This window comes from Zygotorulaspora mrakii, chromosome 6 (assembly GCF_013402915.1).
Source record: "Zygotorulaspora mrakii chromosome 6, complete sequence".
NCBI classification, from domain to species: Eukaryota; Fungi; Ascomycota; class Saccharomycetes; order Saccharomycetales; family Saccharomycetaceae; genus Zygotorulaspora; species Zygotorulaspora mrakii.
In genome coordinates, this window is record NC_050724.1 from 653,179 (window position 1) to 667,504 (window position 14,326).

Genomic DNA, 14,326 nt, shown 5'->3' on the forward strand with positions numbered 1-14,326 from the left:
TTTCCTTGGTCCACTGCATATGATGTATTACTAGCTATTACTATGTATTACTATATATTACTATATATTACTATATATTACTGTGACATTCTTATAAATGTATGCATCACATTGAACGAAGTGGACTTCTCCTTACTTTGCGGCCCCTTTAGGTTTTTAAAAGATATCAAGCGAGCTAGAAGGGGATAGATATAGCACAATGAGTAGTATAAGCCTACCCGGGAAACAGCTGGTTGGAATTGAATGGCTGTTTGATAGACTGCTATTTAATAATACGACCGGATCAGACAAATAAGTATATAAAGTCAGGAAGTTTTTGGGGAAAGTGCGAGAGGTTGAACGGACAGAGATAAATCTACGAGATGCCATTAGCAGCAGATCAACAGGTCGAATATGATCTATACCAGAAGGAGGTGGAAAGACAAAGCCCCGCTGACATTTTACAGTTTTCTGCGAATTATTTCAACAAGAGGTTGGAGCAACAGCGTTACTTCACGAAACAGCAAGAGTCTTTCGCTAGTTCCAGAGGTATTGATTTGTTCTCGAAGCCTTCGAGACATGAAAGCGTAGTGGCAGCTTCTTCCAGTTTTGGAGCCAAGGGAGTTGAGGATAAAGATGTGCAGTTCAAGTTGCCGTTCGTGGATCAGGATCCCCATGCGCCAAGAGATGAACACATTACAAGTCCTGCAAGCATGGGTATGAGCGGCGGTAACGCACTTAAGGAAGAGGATAGCACCTCGGTTTCAGGAATTGGCTCTGGCTCTGGGACAGGTTCGGGTGCAAGTTCTGGGGCAGATCTAGGGAGTGGCTTGTTCAAGGGGAATTTTAATGTAGGGAAAGAGGCCAGCGGACGGGTGAAATCACCTTTAGATCCCCACAGCGGCAAACACAGCTCCGATAGGAAGAACATTGTGAATCATCAACCGCTACCATTGAGATTCAATGCGGAAAGACGTACATCTGTTAGTGGTGAAACTTTCCAGCCTGATAATCTTGATGATTGGACACCAGAACATTATTCTGAAAAGACCCAAGAACAGCTAACCAGATTAGCAAAGTCAATTGGTAAGAATTTTTTGTTTAGCAAGCTAGACCCTGACTCAAAAACTTTGGTGATCAATTCATTGGAAGAGAAAAACATCAAGGCAGGTACCCAAATCATCAGACAAGGAGATGAGGGTGATTACTTTTATGTTGTTGAAGAGGGTACTGTAGAATTTTTCGTTGATAATAAAAAAATAAGCTCCTCAGGTCCTGGGTCAAGTTTCGGTGAACTGGCATTAATGTACAATCATCCAAGAGTGGCTACCGTGATGGCGTCAACTGACTGTATATTATGGGCTCTCGACCGGATTACTTTTAGAAAAATATTACTGGGCAGTTCTTTTAAGAAGAGATTGATGTACGACGAGCTATTGAAGATCATACCCATTTTAACTTCTCTGACAACATACGATCGTGCGAAATTAGCCGATGCATTGGATACTGAGTATTACGAACCAGGTCAAGTAATCATCAAACAAGGTGACAGGGGAGAGAATTTCTATCTCATTGAGTATGGTGAATGTGACGTATCTAAAGCAGGTGAAGGTATTGTTGCACATTTAAAGGCCCACGATTATTTCGGTGAAGTTGCTCTATTGAACGACTTACCGCGTCAAGCAACTGTCACAGCAAGAACGAAGACCAAAGTAGCAACCTTAGGCAAAAGCGGATTTCAAAGATTGCTTGGTCCCGTCGTAGATGTGTTGAAGTTGAACGATCCTACTAAGAAAAGCCATGAAAGTACTAAATGATTAAAGTGTTATTACATTATTTAAAGTTGTACGTTATAAACATTTTTTTTCTCGAAACATTTTCTACTGCCCATTCTTGCTCTTGGTTATGCATCAGTGTCAGCATGTGTACTGCCTATTCTACCACAGCTTCATCTTTTATACCACTCTTGCGGTGAGTTGTGTTTGAACTAAATAGCCGTTGTAATACTCAATTTAAGCACATGTACCATTCATTTATATGATCATACTTACCATGGCAATCCGGTGTAGAACTCTTTTTGAGTGTACATCCAGATTAAAGAAGTTGAGGCAACCACCAAAGGACCCATGAATCCTTTACCCAGTTTACAAGTACGGAAGATCAAAAGTTCACTACCAAAATGTCCAATTGCAATCAAGTAGGAAATAAAAGTTAGCTGATAGATGTGTGGCTCATTTAAATAAAACGCACCATAAAACCTAATAACGCATGAGACAAACGTCCATGTGCCAAAGGTTCTTGCACTCAATGAAGTAGTCTGAGAGGGCTTATTCTCGTAAACCCTACGTGTTAATTCCAAACCAGACACATACGTCTGAATCGAGTTAAATACGGAAACTACCGAGATGAACAATAGCCATTTTGGTAAATTTCCTGGTGGCATTGTTGCCAGTTTAGCTTGCGTAGCATTTAATACTTCTTGAAATGACAACATAACGGATTTCACCTTATGAGAGTTTTGACCTTCTTCAACCACTAAGAAACTGATGAAAAGATTACTTGGAGATCGAATTTTATACAACAGCTGGTGACATTTACGTCGTATAAGAAGTTCAGAGAAATCCCTTCCGGGTAGCCCTATTTGGAGAAGTATTTAGTTTACGACATTTGTTCATTGTAAGAACTTTTCAAGAGCGTAGAACATTGGCGGTTCGTCCCTTAGAATGACCCTCTGTTCAGATCCTGTTACTGTGGCCGCTGGTGCTCACCTAGGTCAAAGTACCGTAATTGGAAATAATACAACTTTGAAGGGAAAGGTGGTATTTCTACAAGTGCAAGTGCCACAAATCCCTGGGCATGTATAGTACAGTATTGTTCTTTAGTCCTTGTTCAAGCACTCTCTTCTCTTCGCATTGTCATCGCAAGTTTCATACGTTTATATATTAAAACATAATCACATTTATAAGGATGCGGGTATAAAAAGGAGAATTTGTTGATCTTATTTACGCTATAAAAAAGTAGTAACAAAGAACTAGTCGTGACGACCAAGATGAGCACTGAACAAGCATATGATGCAGCATTAGATCTACTACGTAGATTGGACCCAAGAAAATTGAAGGAACATGTTCAAAATTTAATACAATTGGAACCGTCATTGGCCGAAGATTTGTTATCATCCGTGGACACACCGTTAATAGTCAAACGGGATCCAAAGGCGTCCCAACGAGAATACTTGTGTTGTGATTATAACAGAGATATAGACTCGCATAGATCGCCATGGTCTAATGAGTACTTCCCGGAATTATCTGCAGAAGACGTCCAAGAGAGCCCCTTTCCTTCGAAAAATTTGAGACAGTTGGAAATTCTTGCTAATGATTCTTTTGATATCTACAGAGATTTATATTATGAGGGAGGTGTATCAAGCGTGTACCTATGGGAACTGGATGATGAAGAACTTAGCGACGATTTTGCGGGCGTTGTTCTGTTCAAGAATGGGGACAAAACGTCCAATGCGTGGGACAGTATTCATGTATTAGAAGCTGTTCGCGAGGGCACTGATGTTACCTATCGTATCACAACCACGGTCATTCTTCACCTGGACAATGGCAAACAAATGACATTATCTGGTAACTTGAGCAGACAGACAGAAAAAACACTAGCAGTGCCACCATCTTCCTCCACATCGGTAGAGCAGGTTCACGTTGCCCATATTACAAACCTAGGTACTATCATCGAAGATGTGGAGTCTCAGATGAGAACAATGTTGGAATCGGTCTATTTTGAAAAGACAAGAGACATCTTTCATCACACTAGAAACAGCACATCTGGTAATGAAGAAATGAGCAGTGATGTTCACCAAGAGTTGATGAAAGGTTTACAGAGTTTATAGAGATTCATATAGCACAATTGAAACGTATATTTGAGATTAGCTTAGACCTTGGAAGATTATCGTGCTTGATGACTCTAATTTAGTGTGTCGCTGGTTTTTCGACGTGTCTAACGTCTGCATAGATCTTTCCATCTGCAGTCTATTGATGAGTCGAAGAATAGGATTGAAAAAGCTAAACAAAGACGACATTTGGCGTACCTCCATTTTTTGCTGGACTCTTTGATTATATTTGCTGTGCTGATTGGGCATCACTTGAGTGAAAGTGAGAGTATTCCGACGGATATCGTTGTTGGATAGTAACTGAAAAAAGCTAAGAGCGTCCATAACATGAAATGCAAGAAATGGTCGGAATCTCGTGTCTATACGAATGCTAATCAGTTGAGAAGCCAGGAATATTGGGACTACGAAAACACCACGATTGAGTGGTCTACGAACAACAAATTATATGAGATAGAGACCAAGGTGGGAAGAGGCAAGTATTCAGAGGTATTTCAGGGTGTTCAATTGAGTAACAGAAGAAGCATTGTCATTAAAATGTTAAAACCTGTCAAGAAGAAGAAGATTAAGCGTGAAATCAAGATTTTATCCAATTTATCCAATGAAAGTGATCCTCCAACATTGAGAGAGTTTGACGAAGCTGAGTACTATACGAACAGGAAAGAGAGCGTAATGGCATTTAAGAGATCTTACTTGTACGATTTGCCTCATAATGGACACGAAAATATAGTTCAGTTACTCGATGTGATCAGAGATCCTATTTCTAAGACGCCCGCGTTGGTCTTTGAGCATGTCAATAATGTCGATTTCCGTGTTTTATATCCAAAATTTTCCGATTTTGATATGAGATACTACACATTCGAGCTTTTGAAGGCCCTGGATTACTGTCATTCGATGGGAATCATGCATAGAGATGTCAAACCCCACAATGTAATGATAGATCACAAACAAAGAAAATTAAGGTTAATAGATTGGGGTCTAGCAGAATTTTATCACAAAAATATGGAATATAACGTCAGAGTCGCGTCAAGATTCTTCAAAGGTCCTGAATTGCTAGTAGACTACAGAATGTATGACTATTCGTTAGACATCTGGTCTTTTGGGACTATGCTTGCGTCCATGGTTTTCCAGAAGGAACCGTTTTTTCACGGATCCAGTAATACAGATCAATTGGTAAAAATTGTGAGAGTATTAGGTAGTGACGATTTTGAAAAGTATTTGGCAAAATACGATATAGTTTTGCCCAGAGAGTTCCATGATATGGACCAATATATTAGGAGGCCATGGCACAGATTTATCAATGACTCTAATAGACATTTATGTGATAATGATGATATTATAGATCTGCTTGACAACCTGTTAAGATATGATCATCAGGAAAGACTTACTGCAAGAGAAGCAATGGGACATCCATGGTTCGAGCCCATAAGGAAAGGAGAATCGAAAGCTCAGATCGATCATGACTCTTAAAGACACTTAATGTATAGTAGTAATAAGTTTTTGTTTTTATGTCAATTTTTTTATCATAGTATCAACTAGGTTTTGACCATGTAGGCCATCTTATAAGCCTAAATTCCGAGATCAAATTTAGATCTGCAGCTATAAGAAGAGTTATTTGAATGTATAATCGACGTTTTATCATCGTTTCCGAATGGATTGGATATTGTTTTACGTAGTCGTCCAGCTGAAACCAATCTAAATGATTGAGCACTTTCAGGAGTTCGCTAATTATCCCCTTCAATAATTCCAATCTCTCTTTGACCTTGCTTGTACGTTCTCTCAAAACAAAGAGTATATTGTTGGTGTACTGGAAATCGAACGTTCTTTCCCGAATACAATACTGCTCTCTGTATGCAAGACCATCCGTTAATGATTTATCAGGCGTTGAGCTCAATTGATTTATCAAACAGTGTGTCAAACTTTCAATGACAAAACAAATTCTGCTAATTATTAGAAAAAACTGCATTCCACATCTTGTTCCATTCTTATGAGACACCGAAGAGCCAACCACCCTCAAATTTAAATTCATAATAGATATTAGTGTTTCGCAATGTATTTTACACTGCATCCTGGTACTGCTCAAATCAAACACTGCCTCATCTGTCCTCAAATATTGCTGAACAATCCTTGAGCTTTTTTGTTTACAAACGATCAAGTCCTGACTAACAAACCTACTGATTAGCGTTTCTAATATCAATTTGGAGCTTAATTGCAATGCATCTGCTTGAAAACAACAGAATGAAGCTATAAGTAACTGAAAGCAATGAAATAGCCGCTGAACCTTATGCGGTTCGCCTATGCTACCCTTCAAACTCAAAATTGTCAAGATGTTTTTATAGTTCGGTAAAAACCATCTTGTGATGTCAACATACTTGATATCGTCACTCAGGCTTTTCATAATATCTAAGTTATCACGTAGTTTCTCAATATTTTGAGTGTACCGATAGACGATATCGAGGTGGGCTACTAAGGAACGGTTCAACCTAAGGTTGGAAAGCTTATCGGGTATTCCTATGTCTCCTATTACAATACTGCTTCGACTGTTGCTTTCTCGTGAGAATATCGTTGGATTGTTACGCTTGATTATTGCAAAGCACTTTGGAAAACTTGAGTTAGTAATTTTTCTGGAAGCCGAAGTTAAAATCGACACGTACTATAATCCAATCAACTTCAGAATGATCGTTATCCATCTTGCAGCGATCTTTTTCCACCATATGATAGTGATATCGTTATGTCTTATTTTTGTCTGTACTCTTTTGCCGCCAGAATATCATCTATATACGCATTCAAATTATGTTCTGAGAAAAACAACAACTTGAAGAAAGAAGGAAAAGAAATGGGACGATGAGATGATTAAGATCTTGGTTACCGCTATTTATAATGGAGACTGTTCAAGGGGAAGCTACTATCGGAGTTCTAGTTATCTTCTAGTTATCTTCTAATTTTACAATCAACCCAGAATCATCAACTTCCTTGATTCCAGAGTCTATCATCAACATCTCTTCGATAATATCCAAAGAGTCATCAGAGCCTGAGCATTTTCGTAAATGAGCCTCCGAAAACCTTTTGAATTTGGCAACCAGTTTCTCATAATAATCAAGCTTCCTTTTCATCACTTTATTCTCTGCCGAGATCACGCCAAAATCCTTTTGAAGCTGCAACTGTGCCACCTTCTTCCTCTGTCTACATTTAGATGCTGCCATCCTATTCCTTTCGAGGAGTCTTGCTCTTTTCCATGCATTTGTACCCGGTATTGGGTCAGACATGCGATTGTTGTACGATGAATTGGACGAAGACGATGAACTTCTCTTTACTGGTGCAGGACTCACATCTACCGCGACCTGCTGTGATGACCGCTGTTGAGATAAGACATCTGAGCAATGAAGGCTATTACCGTTAGAATTTTCCCATGTTGTTGATGAGGCACTACCACTTATGGATTTTGCCGCGATTTCATCATCTGGGTTTGCCTGAATATGTGCCTGTGGCACTGAATTGTTAACAGATTCGAATTGTTGAAATTTTGCTTGCTGTCGTAGCGCGTTCTCTGCTAAATTAGGCTGTGGATCTTGACGTTGTGTCTGACGTTGCACATGACGTTGCGTTTGGGCTTGAGATTGATTCTGAATTTGGCTCGGTATTTGCGTTTGCATCGGCTGGTGGTCGAATCTTGGAGGTAAAGGTGGCGGTTGAGTATTATACAAATTTTCTAGAGTCTCTAAATCTTCACTTAGCTGATTAATCTGCCCATTTGAAATAGATATTCTTCTCCTTTTCACAGGCTCGTCCAACGATGTTAGGGAACTCTGGAAAATTGGCGGATTTGTTAGCGGAAAATGGGTTACATCGATGCCAAATGGTTGAAAGAATGGCGATAAATATTCTTGCGTCGATGGGTCGTTAATTGTGTGAGAGTTAGAGTTACTGAATGAGGCAGATGCAAGGTTGTTCTTCGTACCATTGGTATTACTGTTGAAATCAACGTGATGGCCAGCACCAGCAGCACTGCTATAAGTATTCGCATGGGCAATGGCATTACCATTGGGTACCCACTTATTGGCATGGGTACCCCCACCCTCTGCCAACGGCGAAAACTGCGCAGCGTTAATCCCATCTCCAAAGTATGATGAAGCAGGCTGTACCGATTGCGACCTTGGTGAAGCCTGTCGCATCCCTTGAACAAAACCAGTTGTTGAACCCTGAAGACTCTGACCGTCAGGCTGAAGATTTGCTACGCCTGCGGTACTCACACCGACATCCACGCCCGGAAAACTAGTAGTATGCAAGGGAGAATACTCGTTTTCCATATTTTTCCTGTATTAGAACAGTTATAATTTTTCAGCGTTAGCTTTTCTATTCTCTACTAGTTGTCCTCTGTGCGATAGCCTACGTCAAGTATCGATTCGGATGTGATTAATGATGTAAGGACAAAAAACACTGAAGTCACCATGATAAAATACGTTTTGCCCAGGGGTCAGTGAGGACAATGGAAAGACCTGAAATCTCTTTTTGTGAAAAAAAAAGTGTGCTCAGTAAAAAGAAAAAACATAGTTCTCTACGTTTGAAAAAAAACCATCGCAGAAGGAGCTACCTTTTTAACATCATGAGGATTAAGAGAGATGCGTCAAGCGTGTTGGTGCTTCCAATTATACCATGTCTCGTAGCTTGCCTCCCCAGGTTGCAGCAGCTTCCATTAACCAGCTCAGTAGTTAACGAGCGCAGTAAGTAGTTGTCATTCGTTACATTTCCAGTAGCCGCTGGAACTGGGTTGCATTGTAGTCATCATTTGATATTTATTACTTCCGTTCCTACGGCAATGAGGCTGCTTGCAAGTAGGGTTCATTCATGATAATTGAAACTTTTTTCATGTAACTTCCTAATTAGGAAAGCCACAAAGTGTGCAAGGTGTAAATAAAGTTCTTGAAAAAAGATGTAAAACGGCAGCTCCACACAGAAGAGCTTATCTGTCCCTGTTCTAGCGATTCATTTGGATTAACTATGCCGGGATGAAATCTTCAGGATGGGGCTTGGCAGTAGTTTCATTAAGAGAATTGCGGAAAGTCTACCTGAAGACACAATAGTTGAGAATGAAAGGGGCATAACGCTGTTTGGTATGCCTATGTTTTCGCCAAAGCTGCTGATACCTCAAGTAGACCCAACCCACTGGCAGCTCATCAATGTCAAGGAGTCAACGGTTAGGAATGTGGGTGAACGTTCGGTTCTTTCGCGAGGAGAGTTTTATCCATTGACAGCAAACTGCAACCAAACAGAGAAGTGGTATGTGCTAATGGATTTTGGGGATTCTATTGATATGGATGACCAGGGATGGCTCTATAGCTGGGTTTTTTCATCGGCGCGGTGGAAATCAAAACATGGGTTCGTTAGGAGACGTATATGGGTAAGAAGACCCGAACAAATGCAGGGCTGTTCAGCGTTCTCATCCATTTCATCAGCCGAAGGATCGGGGTCACTTTCACTTCCGGAATCTCAGACCAATATAGACCCAGTGAAGAGGTATCTCTTGAGCGCTCGTGAGCAGCTGATAATGGGGCTAATGCGACAAAGCTTGGACAGGCACAGGTTTGAACTGCTGGATTCTTCGCTGAAAAATGGTGCCATAGATAAAGCGGCTCTAGAGGATTCTGTTTTTGTGGATAAAATCAGTAGATGTTTTGAGTTCAAAACATCAAAAGAAAGATTCTTGCACATTTGGCTCCCGACTGTGTTGGAATTCTGAAACCATCATGAAACATCGTGAATGAATAATGAGATACATGTATGTATGTATATATATACATGTAGTTACCTAGAGGACATATTTGTGTTCTTTTCTTGCAAGGCGATTGATCATGTGTGGGTGAGATGAAACTGTTTCCTTCTCTTTCTTTGCCTCAGCGGCTAGTTATTTGCATTTTCAATCCAATAATAGTATTCATTTTCGCCAGCTTATTGCTGACTATTTGGAGTGATTATGTTATGATAGATCTCACAGTAACGAAGATTGAGGGTGGTGGGGTTGATTCCGTATCTGCTAGCTCAACGGCATTGGTTACTACCACAGCTACAGTCACAACTACAACTACAACTACTGCCGTGAGCACAGCGAGCCAATCCTCTTTTGCTACATACTACTTTGACAGAGATGCACTAGAACACGTAGCCCAAGAGTATATTGAGATGAGAATTAAATGGGTGAACGCGACTTTGTCTGCATCATACAGTTCACAACTGTCTCAATGGCAACACTCCTTAGACATGTGGAACGTTTCATTGATCAAAGCTATAAATGACAAACGTGAAATCTATCAGAACCTGCTAGCATATAACCAAAGCATATTTAATGCACTTTACGAAAAATCGAAGCAAATAAACGAAACATGGTCCCTTTTTAGTCAAACAGCTTTAAGTCTGGAGGATACTCAGCAAGTGTTTAATAACCTTTCGGTAAATTATTGGTTTGCTACTTCAATTTTTTCCAACGTATCGCAACAACTCCAAGTCTTGAATAGTTTTGATTGTAATTCGAAAATTCCTGTTATAGGCTTTATGCCTATTGATTTGAACTTCGACAAGTCAAAACAACTTGATACCTCAGTAACCAGTTTTACTAATACTTTAGTTAATAGCCTCAGAGAGAACAAATACGAGGCACCTAGGAAACGCGGCAACAATTTGGAAGCATCGAATACTTCTCTAAAAAAGCGGAGTCGATATTTCTCGATCATTTGCCTCATAATGTACTTTGTTTCCATAGGAACGCTCTGCATATATGAATGGCTAATATTTCGCATAGAGAACTCTTTGTTCAATTCACACATGATGGAAATACTAGACACTATCACCGCTGAAGAGACTAGAGGCATCACTTTGCAACAATGGGTACGAAAACAGACTAACAAATTATGCTACACTCTTACCAACCCGTTGTTATACAGAGTTGCCAATAGCATTGGCAGCGGGCTAAATGAGTCCGACAGTCGATGGAAATACCTCAGTTATTACATATTATGGACACTTTCAAACGGCAAGTATCTCTGGATCCTTCTATTTTATACGATAAATCACTGGCAAATTACTAGTTCATTAGTGAGTCATCAGGTCTCATCGGCTCAAGGAAACTTCCGACGTGAAGTAACTAGTCCGCTTACCGACAGTCGATTGTCACTCATGAAAAGTACATTGGAAATATGTTCTGATTTCACGTTTGACGTCGATAAAACAATTGATGACACACTAAAAGTACATTTCATAGCCTCATTGGACCAACAAGTAGATGTAATAAACTCTCAGATGACTGAACTTTCCCATGACCCAACGATTGCAGCTTTAAGCCAATGGCAAAATTTGAGCTATTCCAGCCCTCATGACTTTGAAGTCAATGGCAACGAGTTCAGTTACAGTGTAATGACGCAAGCTCTCAACTCCGATTCTTCAAAATTTGTGGCGACTCATTTATCAAAACGGAATACTTCAAATTTTAATTCTTCTATCTCGGAGACAGCTTGGAATAAAGTCTACAAATGGGCAGTTCTATTGCTGATAATTCTGTTAGTATTACATTTCATCATTGGCCTGGTATTTTCTGTTACAATCTAAAATCACCAAAAACGGCTATAGTTTCGATTTTATAACCTAAAAAATGAACTGAAAAATTTCACCTTTAATTAACCAATCATAGGTGGTGCGTGGGTATTAAGCATTTGCGAGCGTTCAGTATTGTTCACCTTTCTGCCTATATTCAATTCTTCAGTGATATTACAGGTATCAATAGCACCTATCAATATTCATTTTGAACTGAACTTGTTAAAAAACATCTTCAAAAAGCAGGTTTTGTTTCTGAAACAGAGGCTCAACAAAATTTACATCGCTGTAACAAAACCGTCATACCAAGGCACTAAAAGCGAAATTTTGGTTTAAATATTAAGCAGTTTGGGTCATTACGATCAAGAGGGATGGCGCATCGTAAATTGCAGCAAGAGATTGATAGGGTGTTCAAAAAGATCAACGAGGGTTTGGAGATTTTTGACACATATTATGAAAGGCATGAGAACTGTACGAATAATCCATCTCAGAAGGATAAACTGGAGTCCGATCTGAAAAGAGAGGTAAAAAAGTTGCAAAGACTGAGGGAGCAAATCAAATCATGGCAAAGTTCACCTGATATCAAGGATAAGGATTCTCTGCTGGATTTTAGGAGATCCGTTGAAATAGCGATGGAGAAATACAAAGCTGTGGAAAAAGCATCAAAAGAAAAAGCATACTCCAACATAAGTCTAAAAAAATCGGATAATATGGATCCGCAGGAAAAGGAAAGAAGAGATGTCTCGGAGTACCTATCAAATACCATTGATGAACTAGAGCGACAATACGAGGGCCTACAAGTCGAAATTGACAAGCTGATAATTCTGAACAAGAAAAAGAAAACAGCCTCACAAGCTAATGAAGAAAAAAAGGATCAATTGAAAAATCTACAAATGAGATACAGGTGGCATCAACAACAGATGGAGCTAGCATTAAGACTTTTGGCCAATGAGGAGCTGAATCCTGATCATGTTAAGGAAATTCAAGAGGATATAAACTACTATGTAGAATCAAATCAGGAACCTGATTTTGTGGAGGATGAAACCATTTATGATACACTGGATTTACAATCAAATGAAGCAATAGCGCATGAGGTAGCCCAGTATTTTGCATCCCAACAAGCTGAAGATAACAACGGTGATGATGACTCCGCCTCAAAAGATGCCTCTAAAACTTCCAAGAAAGAACTGAGGAGATTGGAAAGGGAAGCAAAAAAGGCTGCAAAAGCCGCTTCAAAAGGATCCGAATCAGACTCCTTTGTAATACCAAATTCTTATAGCGCGTCAATAAGCGCCAAAGAGCCCGAGACCCTAGAACTTTTGCAAAGTCAATCTCCTTCTCCTTCGCCTGGACCGCAGACTGCAGACTCGTCAAAAACAGGTTCTACCCCAAGTACTGTGCCAAACACTGCAAAAAGTCCGAATGGTTCTAGTTTGACATCATTAAAGCATGGGTTATCAGCGACATCCCACTCCACAACAAACGAGCTGCTCGCAGGACATACACATATACATCAAACTTTGAATGGCATAACGACTACAAGTACGTTAAAGCCTGCTACAGTACCTGCAAGACCAGCTGGTGAAATAAAATGGGCAGTAGCTGCATCTCAAGGGATTGAGAAGGACAAGAAAATGATAAATGCAAGTTCAAATACCAATACATCAGCTCCGGCAACTTCTGGTACCAACAGTGCAGCAGGCTTATCCAATGTCAGCACTAGATCTAATAGTGCAACGAATACACCTCGCTTATCTACTCCTTCCCTGGAAACAACGTCTTTGGCAGAGCATTTGGAGAAATCCAGTGGGCTCACCAATCCTAACGCATCTACGTCCTTGACAGCTGCTGCAGTATTGGCGGCAGGAGCAGCTGCTGTCAATATGAACAATAAAGCAATCCATAAGAATGCGTCTCCATACCGTCCACCGGAAACACTACACAATCGAGACGAACACTATTCTTTGAATACCACGCCTAGTTTACAGAAGAGGGTAGAAGATGAACCTGAACTCATAGATGATTATGAATCAGAATGGACGGATGATGAGCTTGAAGAAGAGCCTGTACCAGAGCAACTGACAGAGCTAGAAAGTGAAACACGTAAATTAGCAACAGAACAATTCAGAAAAGAGTCCATTAAAGATTATGAAATGTTACTCTTGCCGGGTGGTATTCAAGAATTCATAATGGGTGTTGAGCTATTCAACAGAGGGTTGGAACCCCTGGATGGTAAATTAGGTGGGTACAGAAGATCACATGATGCCTGTACGATACCTAGATTTGGTGGTGTACCATTGGGTGTAAACCCTCCTGCACCATTGGATGCCTTCAGATCAACCCAACAATGGGATGTAACGCGCTGTTCTTTGCGATCAGTCGTAAGAAGTTCTGATCTGACTGAGGCAGAAAAATACCAAGCAATACTCGAAAGATTCAGATCATTAGAAATGTTCACCTTATTTTACAATTATTATTTTGCAGTCACTCCCTTAGAGCAACACATTGCATCTATAATTTTGGCGGAAAGACATTGGAAAGTATCAAAAACTAGCACACTTTGGTTTTTAAGGCAAGGGGATGCTAAGTTTACCAATGGAATTTGTGAAGTGGCAGATTACAAAGTATTTAAATTAGACGATTGGACAGTAGCTGACAAGCTCAATTTTAAACTGGACTACGCATTCTTGAAGGAACCCCCAGTCATACCCACTGTTGAAAAAGAATCAATGGTGGAAACTGATGGCTCGGATGTATTGAGCCATGGACAGCAACTTCTTCAGCAGCTTAAACAAGGTAAAGTAGGCACATCAGCTTAGCTTTTCATCCCTTCTTTATTGAAAAGTTTTCTGATATTTTTAGTTTGTGAGTAGGTTTTGT

The 14,326-nt window shown here is 40.0% G+C and overlaps 9 protein-coding genes across 9 annotated transcripts; 6 read left to right on the plus strand and 3 right to left on the minus strand.

The window, feature by feature from the left end:
- Positions 1 to 362: 362 nt before the first annotated feature.
- On the plus strand, positions 363 to 1,796 carry BCY1 (cAMP-dependent protein kinase regulatory subunit BCY1; the record flags this gene model as incomplete). The annotated part of the gene is made up of 1 exon (XM_037289657.1): positions 363 to 1,796. The coding sequence occupies one exon, from the start codon at positions 363 to 365 to the stop codon at positions 1,794 to 1,796; it is 1,434 nt and encodes a 477-aa protein (XP_037145552.1).
- Positions 1,797 to 2,026: 230 nt separating this feature from the next.
- ERG28 (Erg28p) lies at positions 2,027 to 2,473 on the minus strand (the record flags this gene model as incomplete). Its single annotated transcript, XM_037289658.1, has 1 exon — positions 2,027 to 2,473. The coding sequence occupies one exon, from the start codon at positions 2,471 to 2,473 to the stop codon at positions 2,027 to 2,029; it is 447 nt and encodes a 148-aa protein (XP_037145553.1).
- Positions 2,474 to 3,028: 555 nt separating this feature from the next.
- On the plus strand, positions 3,029 to 3,868 carry CAP2 (F-actin-capping protein subunit beta; the record flags this gene model as incomplete). The annotated part of the gene is made up of 1 exon (XM_037289659.1): positions 3,029 to 3,868. The coding sequence occupies one exon, from the start codon at positions 3,029 to 3,031 to the stop codon at positions 3,866 to 3,868; it is 840 nt and encodes a 279-aa protein (XP_037145554.1).
- Positions 3,869 to 4,195: 327 nt separating this feature from the next.
- CKA1 (casein kinase 2 catalytic subunit CKA1) lies at positions 4,196 to 5,335 on the plus strand (the record flags this gene model as incomplete). The annotated part of the gene is made up of 1 exon (XM_037289660.1): positions 4,196 to 5,335. One exon carries the CDS (start codon positions 4,196 to 4,198, stop codon positions 5,333 to 5,335), a length of 1,140 nt encoding a protein of 379 aa, XP_037145555.1.
- A 61-nt stretch (positions 5,336 to 5,396) lies between these two features.
- On the minus strand, positions 5,397 to 6,579 carry MEI4 (Mei4p; the record flags this gene model as incomplete). The annotated part of the gene is made up of 2 exons (XM_037289661.1): positions 5,397 to 6,461; positions 6,520 to 6,579. 2 exons carry the CDS (start codon positions 6,577 to 6,579, stop codon positions 5,397 to 5,399), a joined length of 1,125 nt encoding a protein of 374 aa, XP_037145556.1.
- Positions 6,580 to 6,792: 213 nt separating this feature from the next.
- Positions 6,793 to 8,172, minus strand: CST6 (Cst6p; the record flags this gene model as incomplete). Its single annotated transcript, XM_037289662.1, has 1 exon — positions 6,793 to 8,172. The coding sequence occupies one exon, from the start codon at positions 8,170 to 8,172 to the stop codon at positions 6,793 to 6,795; it is 1,380 nt and encodes a 459-aa protein (XP_037145557.1).
- A 713-nt stretch (positions 8,173 to 8,885) lies between these two features.
- Positions 8,886 to 9,602, plus strand: SPO73 (Spo73p; the record flags this gene model as incomplete). Its single annotated transcript, XM_037289663.1, has 1 exon — positions 8,886 to 9,602. The coding sequence occupies one exon, from the start codon at positions 8,886 to 8,888 to the stop codon at positions 9,600 to 9,602; it is 717 nt and encodes a 238-aa protein (XP_037145558.1).
- Positions 9,603 to 9,727: 125 nt separating this feature from the next.
- PRM2 (pheromone-regulated protein PRM2) lies at positions 9,728 to 11,461 on the plus strand (the record flags this gene model as incomplete). Its single annotated transcript, XM_037289664.1, has 1 exon — positions 9,728 to 11,461. The coding sequence occupies one exon, from the start codon at positions 9,728 to 9,730 to the stop codon at positions 11,459 to 11,461; it is 1,734 nt and encodes a 577-aa protein (XP_037145559.1).
- Positions 11,462 to 11,817: 356 nt separating this feature from the next.
- Positions 11,818 to 14,265, plus strand: NOT3 (CCR4-NOT core subunit NOT3; the record flags this gene model as incomplete). Its single annotated transcript, XM_037289665.1, has 1 exon — positions 11,818 to 14,265. The coding sequence occupies one exon, from the start codon at positions 11,818 to 11,820 to the stop codon at positions 14,263 to 14,265; it is 2,448 nt and encodes an 815-aa protein (XP_037145560.1).
- Between the last annotated feature and the right edge of the window lie 61 nt (positions 14,266 to 14,326).